Genomic DNA, 15,321 nt, shown 5'->3' with positions numbered 1-15,321 from the left:
CCTCCAAGGGACTTACTAGTTCAAAGCATGACAAAGAAAAACCCAAAACACCCGCACGCATATCACGTGATCGGAAACGGGTCCATAACCTGCTTCCTAAATACAGTGTATCTCATTCATAAACCCTGAGTCAAGGATCGAGCATATTAAATACTCTGCTAGAGCTGATAGTGGAGGCAAAAATAATCATGGGAATTCAGAACAATTTTTTTTGCTCTTTCTGTTCTGAACCGAGAGAAACTGCTGGTTCCCCAATGCATGTTTCTCTGGCATTACTGTATTGATCTGAAGTGGCTGCTCGGCTGCTGACGGCGTTCTCTCCCTTATTGAAGCATTTGATTTGCCTGACTTTATTTCTGGAGTGAATATGTTATCTTTATTTTTGTAAAAGAAGTTCCTGATGGTTTATCATATTCTCTAATAAATTGTAACTAACCAAACAATTATGGCAGGAGTTCTTAACTTGGGTGTCCATTGACCCTTAAAGGTTCTGTATATATGGGAAAAATTACAACTTCATTTTCAGTAACTGAAATTTTAAGCTTTTAATCTAAATTCCAAAACTGTTTAACTTCAATAAATCTAAAATTATTCCCTGATACATTTGATTGTGTGAAATGCTTTTATCCCTCACTCCTCCACGGCGGAGATTCTCTGTGCTTATTCCGGGTTTTATCTCTCATTCTCTGAGGATCCTCTGCGCTTATGTCGTTTTACCCCCTCAGTCCCCCACTGCTAAGGATCTTCTATGGTTTATCCTAGGCTTTACCCCTTACTATCTCATCTTTATAGTGCCTCTGTGTTTACACCAAATCTTTTTTTTTTTTTTTTAGAGGGGGGAAAATGCTTAGCTATGGGGGAGTAAGAGGTAAAACCTAGGATAAGCGCCAAGAATCTTAAATGAAGGAAAAAGCCACTGCACCCAGACATTGTACTGGCAAGGAAATTAGACAAACTATCTGGAATTTGGGGGTCCTTATCTGTTAGCTAATTTTTAAGTTAGACCCTCCTTACCCCCCCCCCCCTTCTTCCTGGCCCTGCTGCCCTATAGAAACGCACAAGATGGCAGATAAAGACCCCTGTGCCCAATTTAATTTTTTCCTCCAGTGGCTCAGAGACCAAGAACAGCTGATCCGCTAAATGTTCTCACCTCATCCTCCTGTCCCTCGTCCCTCCCTCAGCTCCTCCCCTTCCCCTGGCACGGGCTGTGCTGAGCGGCAGATGCATTGATGGGACTTTAGGTAAGAGGCAATGCAAGCTAAGGGATCGCGCTGAATACCGAGGCGAGGAAGGGGGTGTAGATCCCTTCCACCATGAAGAAGCTTTATATCTGGGGTGGGGTAGGATATATTCCGGGCAGGGCATTTCAGTACCTCCATTCGTTAGCGGGAGTTGGTTGGTTGGGTTCTGCGTTTGGGGGGTAGGGATCGGTGCTTTTAAAGGGTGGGGGTTGTTGTCCTTACTTTGCAAGAATTGAAGATGGAGCCGGGGGGGGGGGGGAGCAGCGTATTTATATTGTGATTCTGGCTCTGGTTCCGGTAGGTTAGGGTACGGGGGAATCTTTTTAAGCCCTGAAGACCGTTGTGGGTGTATTGTTTTGGACGGGAAGGAGAGGGGGGGGGGGTCTTTCAGTTTCCGGATTGCAGCTTTCCCCCATTCTATGTGTGAGCAGCACCGCATTGCGTCTCTATTGTCAGTAGAGAGCAGGGCGCCCCCTAGTGGTGAAGGAGCAGTACGTCAGGGACACAGGTGCACCCAGACCCGATGATCAGGGATTTCCCCTTCATACATAAAAATAATTGGTTATTTTCGTTGTATTTTTATTCCTTTTTTTTTGGGGGGGGGGAGGGAGAGAAGAAACTGTTCCAGGAAATTATTCTAACCTGCATGTAAATAAAACAAGATGTGGAAGAATTAAGGAGAGAGGCTGTGAGCATGATGACTCCCTGATGAAAACTGATGGAAAGGAGGAAGGCCTTAGGAGAGGTGTTATATAGCTGTGCAAAAGGTGAAAGGATGCGGGAAGCAAAGAAGTGCAAGGAAAAGCAGGAGTTTAAGGGAATATGATCACATGTGGCCACTGTTAACTTTGCCTCTTTAGCACTCTGTCTACTTTTTGTTCTCTTTCTCCAGTTTAGGTAAGACTGCCATGGCAACCATGGTGTACCCTAGGGAAGAGAAGCTGGAGAAGCTGAGCCAGGATGAGCTTGTGCTGAGTACGAAAGCTGTGATCCAGGGACTGGAGACCCTGAAGAATGAGCATAACTCCATCCTTTCCACACTGCTGGAGACTATGAGGTGTCTGGATAAGGAGCAGGAGGCCAGTGTGGTCCAGGAGAAGTCTAGCCTGCTCCGTAAATCCTTGGAGGCCATTGAGCTGGGCCTGGGAGAGGCACAAGTAAGCAGAGATCTGGTAGATCTTGGTCCCCTCTCCCCCTCCCAATCTGAAGCATGCTGCTTTTGTAACACTTAAGACTGTTTTCCTTTGGGACTAGGGATGAGGTGACTGACATGAAACCTGTGCTGGAGCAGTCTTGCAAAGGGCAGTGCAGAAGTGTGGGAGGGAGTGGGGCATAAAGATAGATGAAAACCAAGGAGAAGGTTTAACAGTAGATACCATGAAGATGATTTCCCTGATGAAGCATGGAGATAAGTTGATATCTGACTAATGAGGTTGCATGATGGCTGCATGTAAAACCAAAGTAAGAAGCAGAGGGAACTTAGGAAGACAAGCCTGTGCATTTGTGGTTACCTGATCAGAGTGCAGGGAAGCAATGTAATTACAAGAGCCAGTTGGTAGTAGAAAGTATTGAACCAAAGCAAGCCTTTTTTCCTTCCTGTTGCAGGTGATCATTGCACTGTCCAGCCACCTGAGTGCGGTGGAGTCTGAGAAGCAGAAGCTGCGGGCACAGGTGCGACGCCTGGTGCAGGAGAACCAGTGGCTGCGAGATGAGCTTGCCAGCACCCAACAAAAGCTGCAGCGCAGTGAGCAGGCTGTGGCCCAGCTGGAAGAGGAAAAGGAACATTTGGAATTTATGAACCAGATTAAGAAGTTTGATGAGGATGTTTCGCCATCTGTAAGTTCTGACCATACCCCTCCATACAAGGGCTGATCCTCTAGCTATTTCTCCCATCACCCTTTTCATGGCTAAGTGCTACCTGGACACCAGTGGCTGTGACTGAGAGGTTTATTATTGGACAGGTTACCATAATGTACTTTTTTTCTGATTTTGCTTAATGCCTTTCTAAGATTTGAAGTATGGCATGGAAAAGCTCAGTCCTTGAGATATACAAACAAAAGGTGAAAGGATGTGGGAAGCAAAGAGGTGCAAGGGAAAGCAGGAGTTTAAGGGAATATGGTCACATACAGCCACTGTTAACTTTGCCTCTTTAGCACCCCATCCCCAAACAGGTTAGATTTTTTGGTAGCCTTGCATAGAGTGAAGATAAAATGCATGCAGATGACATGCATATTCATTATGGATATCCTGGAATCCTGACCTGTCTGTGACCCTTGAGGACTGGACTTGTCCATCCTTGCAATGGGATTTTTGTTCATTCAGCTTTCAGTGAGATAGGGAAGAACAATGTATAGCAGAGTCTTTCGGACCTTTTTGGGGATCCCATAACCAGTCAGGTTTTCAGGAAATCCACAATTCAAGTTTCAAGTTTATTATAATTTGATATTCCGCAAATCAAGCAATGTCTAAGCAGTATACAATAAATATTAATAGTTTAAAAACAAAGAAATAAAAGAGAGCAATGACATGACATATACACAGAAGGATGAGGGGTAGAACTACAATTTTGAGAGAAAAGATGGGAAATGATAACACATTAGGATAGGTCTAGGTGCACTGGGCTGTGGCTCTCACTGGTTGAGCTGCTGCCTCTGCACTCGGAGGTTGTGAGATCAAATCTTGCTGCTGCTCCTTGTGACCCTGGGCAAGTCACCTAATCCTCCAGTGTCCACCATTTTGAATGTCAACTTTGAAATGCTAAAGCAACAAAAAGACAGTATACAAGTCCCCATTCCCTTTCCCTAATAAACTTTGAATTATTATCAATTATATAGGAGAGGGGATGTTAAAAGATACTAAACATAAGCGTCTGTGAATCTCATGAATAAATTTTCATATTTATGTATGTATTTATTTAAGAATTTATAGACTATTTATAGCTTAAAGTGGTATACGTTCAGGTTCTCAAGTATTTCTCCTTATCTGTCCCGGTGGGCTCACAATCTGGATTTCAGTGTGTGCAGGTTCACTGTGGATATCCTTAAAACCTGATTGGTGGTGGGTCTCTAGGAAAGGTTTGGAAAGCCCTGATGTATACATGGTGAGGCAAGAAAAATACTACCCTAGAGTTGATGCTGTTTCTCAGCAACCGCTTTGAATTTCAATTAGAAATCTTACATACTTATTTAGTCATTATACCTCCATATTACTATTAAAAATTTAATTATCTTAAGCTATTGTTGGTGTTACTGACATTTCAATGTTACTGCCTAGTAATTTTTGTGTGTTAAAAATGTTCATGCTATAACTCAGCAATATAATGTCATTCAAATGACACAATGTCACTGTAAATGCTCAGTGACCACCCCAGCTTTAACTCAAGCCTTCAGTCACTTTGGGAAGTTCTTAGCAGCCTAGTCAATCATCGGTCCCTGTGGCAGGCTGTCACAGATCACCTGTAGTACTTTCTCAAGTCCAGCGATTGTTTGCAGTGTTGGGATGGAGCTTGTGATAGGCCTCCAATATTGCTCCTCAGACAGCTGTTATCCCTCCCCCCGCCTTTTTTCTTTTTTTCAAATAATGGTAGTTTTACAGTGCAGACATTTTTGAATGTGCAAAAATCACTGGATGGTCACTTTAAAAAGTGTATTGTAACTTCACCATGTTTAAGAGAAGTCTCATTCCACTTGGCACATACACATAGATAGTAAGAACAAATGAAGCTGTAAAATTTTACATTGATATTCCAAGTGATTGCTGAGTAAACTGCAAAAAACTCTATGGCAGTCTCTCTCAAATGTTTTTTTTTAGCTCCGGCACACTAAATGGAGCAAATGTTTTTTTTGTGGCACATTATAACAGAAATTATAAAATTGCAAAACCAACAAAAAATTAAATTTCAGAAGGAGCTCCTTCCCTGTTCTTGGATAAGAACATAAGAATAGCCTTACTGGGTCAGACCAATGGCCCATCAAGCCCAGTAACCCGTTCTCACGGTGGCCAATCCAGGTCACTAGTACCTGGCCAAAACCCAAGAGTAGCAATATTCCATGCTACCGATCCAGTTCTTTAAGCTATGTATGGATAATTGTAACAAAGGTGAAACAAGTAGATAGACTAAAATTGCTAATAAATGTGATGGATGTACTTGTTTTTGACTGCAAATTAACTCAAAATACAGCTCAATAGTCGACAAGCAAACACACATTTCATTATCCACCATCTGCAGTCGTTCTCTTTTTAAAAAAAATTAATTTCTGTCAGAGCAAAAAATCCAAGTTCGCAAATATAAGAACATCCAAAGCGTAATAAAGCTTTGATTGCTTTGTTGCTCAAGTTAGGATAACTATTGCAGAAAAAATAAAGATAAAACTAATATTACTTGTCGTTAGTTTTGAAGGACCAATCCTTACTCACACAGATGCTCATAGCATTGACAGACTGTGTACTTGATGTACGTGTCATTTATTCTAGTGTATACTTATGAAGGGATGTTTAAAAAAAAAAAAAAATTCTGGAATCTCTTGTGGCACACTCAGAATCTCTTCAGGGCACACTGCTCTATGGGGTTACTTTTTTAGCCTCACCATATAGGACAATGAAAAATCTATTCTCTGTACTCTGAGCCTGAGCTGTGAATAGAGGTCTAGGAGTTTCCATACTAATGGTAGCTAGTCAGATCATATTAGATTCAAACTAGCAGCTAGGTCTATCCAGCAGGCTATGGGTTCTGTAATTAAGTAGAAATTCTAATGGTTGCCAAACCTGTCCTGGAGGACATCTTCAATGAATATGCATGAGATTGGCATACACTGGTGCCTTTGAATGCAAATCAATCTCAGCTGGTTGGGTGTACTCCAGGACAGGCTTGGGAACCACTATTCTTGGGGAAACACATCTTCTTACCTAGACGGATCTGGCTGGCAGGTTCTGTAGCAGCCCTAGGAGGCTAGATGTTGCAGGCTTCTTACATAGTCCTGAAGTTTATTATGGGAAAGGCAAGAAGATTCATGGGAGGAACCAGTATATTATTTTACAAGAGATGATGAAGTATAAGGAGGTCACTTCCTGTAGTCAGCAGCTGGGATATATCCTTATCGGTGTGGACAAGATAATTGAGTAAACCAAATGGACCAGAGAGGCCTCCTTACTATCAGTTACTATGTGGTTATGTTACACTAGAACTTTCATTCTTTGGCAAGTACATCTTGGGATGTATTTAACAATTTTGTGTCTCATTTTCTTTTAAAATCAGGAGGATAAGAGTGGCGAAACTAGTAAGGATACCCTCGATGACCTCTTCCCCAACGATGAGGAACAGAGTCAAGGTGAGAAGCCATTGCATGTCTTCCCTACCACCACTAGTCTTGCTCCTGGGATTTGATGGAAAGAAAAAAGCAGAGGGAGTCCCATACCGTTTACTCAGGAAGGAGGAGAGATTGCCATCTGAATCTACATTCACCAACAGGGCTAATCCTGTTTATCCCACTGGATGCAGGGACTTGTAGTCTTGCTTTTGTTACAGTGGGGAAATTGGAACAACAACTCTCTGGATGCAATGAGATAAACTCAGGACTAGATCAAACCTGTTAGGTGAATTTGAATCCAGTTGGCAACTCCTAGATGAGACCATGCCAAGCTAACCTTAAGAATCACAAACCAGCTGCATTTTTTAGTGCAATAGGGATGGTTTGCTGAACCACTGGGTTGTTTGTCTGTACTCACAAGAATACTGCAGAAGATATGAAACTAGGATGCCAATCGCAGTTTTTCAACTCCTCCTTTTCCACGGTCTCTGCTACCCCCATAAAGGTGTCTTTCTGATCTCCATTTATTTCTTTGCTTTGCGGCACTTTTCGGTTTTTTTGTGGCTTTAAGGGACTGCTGTGCCTGCTTGGAGAGGAGCAAACATTTAGTCTGCAGCTGGCAGATGTATCCTTCGGGGACCTGTACAGCCAGCCTGCTGAAGATTTGTGGAGCTCAGGGTTCCAGACCTGAACTTGCTTGCTTCCTTGACTTGGTGAGGAGCTTGAACTTAGCCACAGTTTTGCCCCCCACCCCCACACACTCTTTTCTGCATCCATCGTGGCCTGGGGGATAGAGGATCGGTCTGACTGGCAGCCTGAATATCTGTGTGGCAACTGACTGGCAGAATCCTTCCAAATCCAGCTACACTTTAAAGAAGCTGGAGCAGGCTGCAGCCCCATTTCCCCAGCATATGGTCTGTGAGTACAGGCTATGACAGTCTATGGTGAAAATTGGGGGGTTGGGGGAAAGTCCTTGAAAAACTGTGTTTTGACTGTTTCTGCAGTTAGGTCTTTGCTCCCCACTGCAATCCTATTTTTTAAGTTTTTAAGCTATTTTTTGGTGCCAAAATGCTTCTGTGGCAGCCATCTTGGACAGACCCTAATACCCTTATATTATATGCACTGGTTGGGCAGCTGAAGAGTGCCCTTGTTGCCTGGCACTGGAGAAAGGGGCAGGTAGATTCCCTGGTATCCCAGGTGACCAAACACACTTTCCTACCAAGTGAGGAAGGCATGGTTTTAAAGGATCCACAGGACTACAGAGTGGAAATGGTCCTCAGGAGGCAGTTTGAGGCTCTAGCCTTAGGGCTTAAGGCTGCAGCCATGGTCTTCTTCATGGCACATGCCTGTCATTCTAGGCTATGAAATCTGACCCTGACTGAGTCTGAGCCCCTGCCACAGCTTGTGTTAGCTGGAATAGACTACATAGCGGATGCGCTGTATGATATAATCAGAGTTATGGGGGTAAATCTCAGCATTTTAAATCTCTGCCCATCATATGCTTTGGGAGGCAATGGGCGGGTGATTTGACCTCTAAAACGATGCTGAACAGGCTCCCCTTCAGGGGACAGATGCTGTTTGACAAGGGCCTAGATGATCTTATGGCCAGTGTACAAGACTGCCGAACAAGACAGTAGACCCTGAGCCATCTAGAGGCCAGAAACGAGGGTCCTTTTGTGGGTCTCGGCACTCTCACCAGTGTTCCACAGGAGCCTCTACCCAGAGGGCCTTTCAAGGTTCCAGACAGAAATTCTCCAACAACTCAGAAAGCCTTTCGGGAGCTAGGGGAGCGCTTAAAACTTTTGTAAAGACTGTCGCTTCTTCAGAAGTACTACCTACATATGGAAAAGGAGAGGAAAGAGTTAAAAACAGAGGACTTCAATAGGTGGCTCAAAGCCTGGTGTCATCAAGAAGGCTTTAGGTACATAGGAGGATGGGGAAATACGTGGAAGGACAAGAAGCTATATTGTACAGCAGGAAAAAGAATCCTTGCGGAGAAATTTAAACTAGGCATTTAAACTAGAAGATGGGGGTGGCATATGTATGAAGGACAATTATAGAGGCCACCCCCAGCAAAAGACAAGATGTGATGGTAGTAAAGATTGCAATATAAATGATATTAGCAACTCGCTTCTTAACATCACAACGGGAAGTGAAACAAAACAAAAAACTATACGAAAAAGGAGATTACCACTGAAAAATTGCTGGAAAGCAATGACCACAAATGCTCGCAGTCTAAGCAACAAAGTTCATGATCTGCAAGCCCTGATGTTAGTGGCAGACCTAGATATTGTTGCTATCACAGAGACATGGGTCACTGAATCGCCTAAACAAACTTTTGTTTTATTTGTGGTATATTAAATAAATTGAACTTGAACTTACAACATGGCTCTTGAGTGCACAGCGCTAGTCCAAAAAGGATACTCAGAAGTAGTCTTTCCATAGCAAAGCAGCAGATGAATCCAGACTAGTGGGTATAGCTCACATCGACCAGCAGGTGGAGATAGAGAACTGATTAACAGTTGGCCTTAAAGCCTGGTGTTCTTTCTGTTGATTCAGTTTTGCTCTATCTCCCAGCAGGGACTGAGCTAGCTCTTGGATTCTGGATGCTGCCGGAGATATTGGTGTTCAGTGGACTTCCTCTGTTGAGACTATGTCTCTTCAGTAGGATAGGGGTGCCTGGCTGAGTGGTGCCGGCTTTAGGAGTTACACCTGGGCCCCCCCAGGTCCCTACTCCACCCTCCCCTCCGGGTGATTGAGGGGTTGTTGGTCCTGCAGGAGTCGTCTTTCTTCATTCCAGTAAAAAAAAAAAAAAAAAAAGAATCGACTTCCTGTTCATGCTGAGCTTGGCAATTTGTGCTTTTGCTTGCAGTACACTTACCAGCTGTGTCCTGGCGTCTAGGATCGCGGGAGCAGAGGGGTGAGTGTTTTCCCTGCCTCGGGGCTTGGGTGTCGCGTTCCCGACTGTAGGGGCGGTTGGGGGCGGAGTCGGGAGTCGGCGGCGTTTGCCGCGTGTGAAAAAAAAAAAAAAAAAAAGAAACAGCAGCCGCGCTGAAACGCGGCATGGCAACGGAGGCCGGTCTGAGGTGTTCGCGCTGTGGAGCGCGCAGGGCACCGTCGGGCCTTTGCTCGGCCGAGTGTGAGCTGGCCCTGGCTGAAGGGGCTTTGTTGCAGGCTTGTGAGCGGGCGATTTCCCGGGTAACAGAGGCACGGGACATGTCCCCGGCACGCAAGGGTGAGTCAGAGCTGCGAGGCTCTTCCTTAGCAGGGGGGAGTTCAGCGGCGGTGGGGGAGGCGGGAGCAATGGCGGAAGTCGCGGCCCCGCTCCCCGGCCCGGAGCAGGGCGGTTCAGCGGCCCTTCAGTGGGGTTCTTTTTCGCCGGAATTTGTGATGCTGCTGCACAGGGCATTTTTGTTACAGGGTGCGCAGCCCGCCCCGCCGGTGCCAGTGGTCGAGGTGTCCCTTCCGGTGCCCTCAACGTCGGCGGTGGTGCCTGGGGAGACAGGCAAACCGGCTGAGGGCACGGTGGGGTCGCCAGCGAGGGCGCTGGGTGCAAAGAAGCGCAGGCTCGCGACCGTGGAAACAGAGGATATTCTGGCTAGATCCCCTTTTTCTCTTCCAGAATCGTTGGAGGAGGGGGAGGTCCTGGATTGGGATGCAGGGGATCCCCCGGGTCAAGAAGTGGATGACCCGTCTGCTCTACGGTTATTTCATAGGGAAGAATTGTCTTCCTTAATTTCAAAGGCTTTACAGGGGCTGAATATTTCTCAGGCTGATACTGCAGTATCAGGTAATCCCCTGATGGCGGGCACACGGAGACCACCTAAGGCTTTTCCGGTGCATGAAGCCATGCAGGAGCTGATCTCGGCGCAATGGGATACGCCGGAAGCCAGTTTAAGGGTGGCAAAAGCCATGCGGCTCTTGTATCCGGTGGACCCGGCTGAACTGGATAAGTTTAGATTGCCCAGGGTGGATGCTTTGGTGGCCGCGGTAACCAAACGGACTACCTTACCGGTGGAGGGGGGAGTGACGTTGAAGGATGCGCAGGATAGGAAGATTGAATCTTCCTTAAAAATGTCCTTTGAGGTCGCGGCACTGACCTTGCAGGCCGCCATTTGCAGTTCTTATGCGGCACGAGCATGTCTGCAGTGGTCGCAAGTGGTGTCAGATAATTTCACGGAGGCTGGAGGTTCTGTCCATGCGGAACTGGCAGATTTGGAGTCCGGCTTGGCTTATTTGGCAGACTCCTTATATGATATTGTTAGGGCGTCTGCGAAGCAGATGTCTCTTTCAGTGGTATCTCGCAGATCCCTATGGCTACGGCATTGGGCGGCCGATGCTGCTTCTAAGCTTCGGCTGGTACGGCTCCCTTTTAAAGGGGGTTTCTTGTTTGGAGAAGATTTAGATAAACTGGTGAAGGATTTTGGGGATACCAAAACTCAGCGTTTACCGGAGGATAGGGCTAGGCCCCCGGTGAGGCCCTCATCGTCGAGACCGCGCTTCAGGGATGTTCGGAGATCCAGGTCTGGTAAGCCTTTCTTCAGATCGGCTGCTGGTTCGTCCTCTGCTTCGAGGCCAAGGTTTCAGCAGAGGGGTTCCTTTCGTACGACGAGACCCTCGTCGGGGCAGTCCACGCGTACCCCAGCCACTCGCACTCCACAATGACGGGGGCGTGGCTCCCTCCGCCTTTCCCTTAGGGGGCCGGCTTTCGGAGTTCCGGGCGGAGTGGGCCACGATCACGTCAGATCAGTGGGTGTTGGACATTGTTCAAGTAGGGTACAAGTTAGAGTTCGCCTCTCCCGTCGTAGATTCTTTCTTGGTGTCCCCGTGCAATGGGGCGGCCAAGGGAGACGCGGTCCGGATGACTCTTCAGGGACTGCTCGAGCTAGGGGCTGTGGTACCGGTGCCCCCGGAAGAAGTAGGCACCGGTATATATTCCCTTTACTTCATTGTGCCAAAGAAGGGGGGGGTCCTTCAGGCCGGTGCTGGATCTCAAAAGAGTCAACAGATTTCTCAGTGTTCGCCATTTCCGGATGGAGACGGTGCGCTCGGTTATTGCGGCAGTACGACCGGGAGAGTTCCTCACGTCCCTCGATCTCAAGGAGGCGTACCTCCATATTCCGATCTGGCCTCCGCATCAGCGGTATCTGCGGTTTGCGATTCTCGGCCAGCATTATCAGTTTCGGGCAATGCCCTTTGGCTTGGCAACGGCCCCCCGCACCTTTTCCAAGGTCATGGTGGTGGTAGCCGCCTTCCTCCGCAAGGAGGGGATTCGGGTACACCCTTACCTAGACGACTGGTTAATCCGCGCCTCGTCCAGCCAGGAGAGTGTGGCGGTTACTCAGCGAGTGATTTCGCTCCTACAGTCGTTGGGGTGGATTGTCAACTTTCCCAAGAGTTTTCTGTCCCCGTCGCAGTCGTTGGTGCATCTGGGGGTGCGGTTCGACACGGCTCTGGGGAAGGTGTTTCTACCCCGAGACCGGGGGGAGAAATTGCAGGCTCAAATTCGCCTACTTCTCGGGACGGCCAGACCGCGAGTTTGGGATTATGTCCAAGTGCTGGGTTCCATGGTGGCGACTCTGGAGGTGGTCCCCTGGGCGCGGAGCCACATGAGGCCCTTACAACAGTCTCTGCTCTCTCGCTGGTCCCCAGCTTCTCTGAACTACAATGTGCGTCTCCCATGGAGTCGTCGAGCAGCTCACAGCATGCAGTGGTGGCTCCACGAGTTGCATCTGTGGAAGGGCATGCCGTTGGCCACGCCAGACTGGGTAGTGGTCACCACGGATGCCAGTCTGCGGGGTTGGGGGGCCCAGTGCCTGCAGGCGTCAGTGCAGGGGATGTGGTCCTTCCAGGAGGCCCAGTGGCCCATCAATTTGTTGGAATTAAAGGCGGTCAGGCTGGCGCTGTTGGCTTTTCAGTCACTGATTCAGGACAAGCCGACCAGAGTCTTTTCGGACAGTGTCACGGCGGTCGCCTATGTCAATCGGCAGGGGGGCACCCGGAGTCCGCAGTTAGCAGAAGAGGCGAGAAAGTTGTTTCAATGGGCGGAGAGGCATGTGCCGCTTCTCTCGGCGGCATACATTGCAGGTCACGAAAACGTGCAAGCGGACTTTCTCAGCAGAAATCTTCTGGACCCAGGAGAGTGGGAGTTGTCTCCTCGAGAGTTCGGCCGGCTAGTCAGTCGGTGGGGCTTGCCGGAGATGGATCTCATGGCCTCGTCCCGCAATGCGAAGTTGCCTCGGTTCTTCAGCAGACGCAAGGAAGAGGGTTCGGAGGGGGTGGACGCGTTAGCTCTCCCATGGCCTCCGAATTCCCTTCTGTATGTGTTCCCGCCGTGGCCCATGATAGGGCGAGTGTTACAGCGCATCGCTCGCTTTCGCGGCAGAGTCATCCTGGTGGCTCCGGATTGGCCGCGTCGGCCGTGGTACGCAGATCTGATTCAGCTGTCGGTGGGCGAGCGGGTGACGTTCCAGGTAACGCCGGACTTACTGACGCAGGGTCCGATATGGATAGAAGATCCGGGCCGCTTTGGTCTTACGGCCTGGCTATTGAGCGGTCAAGGCTAAAACAGAAGGGCTATTCAGAGAGGGTGATCGCCACTCTGCTTAAGGCCAAGAAGCTTTCGACGTCAGCCTCCTATGCGAGAGTCTGGAGGATTTTTGAGGCATGGTGCGGTCGCCAGGGAGTGGCGCCCTTCAAAGCTTCTCTGCCGGCTATTCTTGCTTTCCTGCAGGAGGGCGTCGAAAAAGGGTTAGCCTATAACTCTTTAAAGGTTCAGGTGGCGGCCATTGCCTGTTACAGGGGCCCGGTGGATCGATCGGCTCTCGCGTCGCAGCCGGACGTGGTCCGTTTCCTCAAGGGGGTGAACCATCTCCGCCCGCCGGTCAAGCGTATTTGTCCAACGTGGAATCTTAAGCTCGTCCTTGGGAAGTTGCAGGGGGCACCTTTTGAGCCCCTGTCAGCGGCCACGTTAAAAGATGTCACACTGAAAACAGTTTTTTTGGTGGCAATGGCTTCAGCGAGGCGAGTATCAGAGCTGCAGGCGCTTTCTTGCAGAGAACCCTTTTTGCGTTTTTCGGAGACTGGGGTGTCGGTGCGTACGGTGCCGTCCTTCCTGCCGAAGGTTATTTCTGCCTTTCATGTGAACCAGGATTTGTTCCTTCCATCCTTTCGGAGGGAGGATTGGGGGACACGATTTTTGTCTTTACGGCTGCTAGATGTACGCCGTGTGCTTCTCCATTATTTGGAAGTGACGAATGACTTTCGTCGGTCGGACCATCTCTTTGTCGCTTTCGCGGGGAAAAACAAAGGGATGGCGGCGTCTAAGGCGTCCATTGCGCGTTGGGTCAAGGACACTATTGCTTCAGCGTATGTGCTGTCAGGGAAGAAAGTACCGGAGCACCTTCATGCTCATTCCACTCGGGCTTTGGCAACCTCTTGGGCGGAGTCCGGGGGGATGTCTTTAGAGGAGATTTGCCGAGCGGCCACTTGGTCGTCGACAAATACTTTTTCACGGCATTATCGTTTAGATGTGGCGGCCCGTTCAGAGGCGAGTTTTGGCGCGGCAGTGCTGGCAGAGGCGGCATTGGCGTCCCACCCAGTTTGAGTTTGCTTTGCTACATCCCACTAGTCTGGATTCATCTGCTGCTTTGCTATGGAAGGTAAAATTATGGTCTTACCTGTTAATTTTCTTTCCTTTAGAAGCAGCAGATGAATCCAGAGCCCCTCCCCAAAAGGGCACTGGTTGTGTGTATGGTGTTTAGTTGATTGGGTTAGTTGGGGCTATGGTTGGTAAGTGTATTATTTCATTGCTGAAAAAAAAAAAAAAAAAGAAAAAAAAAAAGAAAAAATTTTTTTTGGTACAAAATAGAGACATAGGATAATTTCAAGAAGAGAAAGACACATTTTCTACTGGAATGGAGTTTTGTTGCGGCTCATTCTCCTTTCGGGATGCTTGGGCAGAGTGCATAACTGAATCAACAGAAAGAACACCAGGCTTTAAGGCCAACTGTTAATCAGTTCTCTATCTCCACCTGCTGGTCGATGTGAGCTATACCCACTAGTCTGGATTCATCTGCTGCTTCTAAAGGAAAGAAAATTAACAGGTAAGACCATAATTTTACCTTGATACTCTTTTTAGAGCCAAAAAGCCAACGACGGTATTAGTGTATGCTAAGGCATGGGAGATGTTTCAGTTCTGGTGCAGTAGAGAAAAGTTAGAGCTGGGCAGTGCCCCAATCTTGTCGGTCGTGGCGTTCTTCCAAGAAGGCCTTAACAAGGGTTTGGCAGTGGCATCCCTTAGAGATCAAGTAGCAGGGCTCTCTTGGTTCCAGGGCTCAGAGAAGAGAGCTTCTCTAGCGGCCCATCCGGACATAGGTTCTTGAAAGGTGCCCTAAGACTGTGGCCCCTGATTCAAGACCCGTTTCCATCCTGGAATCTCAATATAGTTTTGGAGGGACTAGATAGAGCTCCACATGAGCCCTTGCAGGAGATCTCCCTTGTAGATCTATTGGTCAAATCAGTCTACTTGGTGGCAATTACTTCTGCCAGGAGAGTCTCAGAATTGCAGGCCCTGTCATGCAGAGAGCTGTTTCTTAGGATCACAAGAGCAAGAGTAATCTTGCTTACTGTTCCCTCCTTACCATAGGTCATTTCAGCATTTCATGTCAACCAAGAGGTTAGGTTGCCAGCATTTCATCCCACAGGGTCCAAGAAGAAAGACAAGGCCTTAAAGATTTTGGACATCAGGAGGGCCCTATTGCGTTACTTGAAGG

General features: G+C 48.0%; 1 protein-coding gene across 5 annotated transcripts in view; it reads left to right on the top strand.

Annotated features, from left to right (window-relative positions):
- The first annotated feature begins 973 nt into the window (after positions 1-973).
- KLC2 (kinesin light chain 2) overlaps positions 974-15,321 on the top strand; it is a 38,160-nt gene continuing 23,812 nt past the window's right edge. For 2 of the 5 annotated variants that reach the window (XM_033956169.1, XM_033956168.1), the window contains exons 1-4: positions 1,729-1,749; positions 2,134-2,398; positions 2,847-3,077; positions 6,496-6,568. In XM_033956169.1, coding sequence (XP_033812060.1) covers positions 2,150-2,398; positions 2,847-3,077; positions 6,496-6,568 — 553 coding nt within the window. In that variant the 5' untranslated portion in view covers positions 1,729-1,749; positions 2,134-2,149. Of the gene's footprint in view, positions 1,242-1,264; positions 1,341-1,728; positions 1,750-1,908; positions 2,009-2,133; positions 2,399-2,846; positions 3,078-6,495; positions 6,569-15,321 lie in introns of those variants that run through there. The other 3 variants (XM_033956170.1, XM_033956171.1, XM_033956172.1) reach the window with 3 other exon arrangements.

The sequence above is a fragment of the Geotrypetes seraphini genome, chromosome 8 (assembly GCF_902459505.1).
Source record: "Geotrypetes seraphini chromosome 8, aGeoSer1.1, whole genome shotgun sequence".
NCBI classification, from domain to species: domain Eukaryota; kingdom Metazoa; phylum Chordata; class Amphibia; order Gymnophiona; family Dermophiidae; genus Geotrypetes; species Geotrypetes seraphini.
Note: the sequence above shows the minus strand (reverse complement) of the source record. Positions and strands in the feature narration are given on the sequence as shown.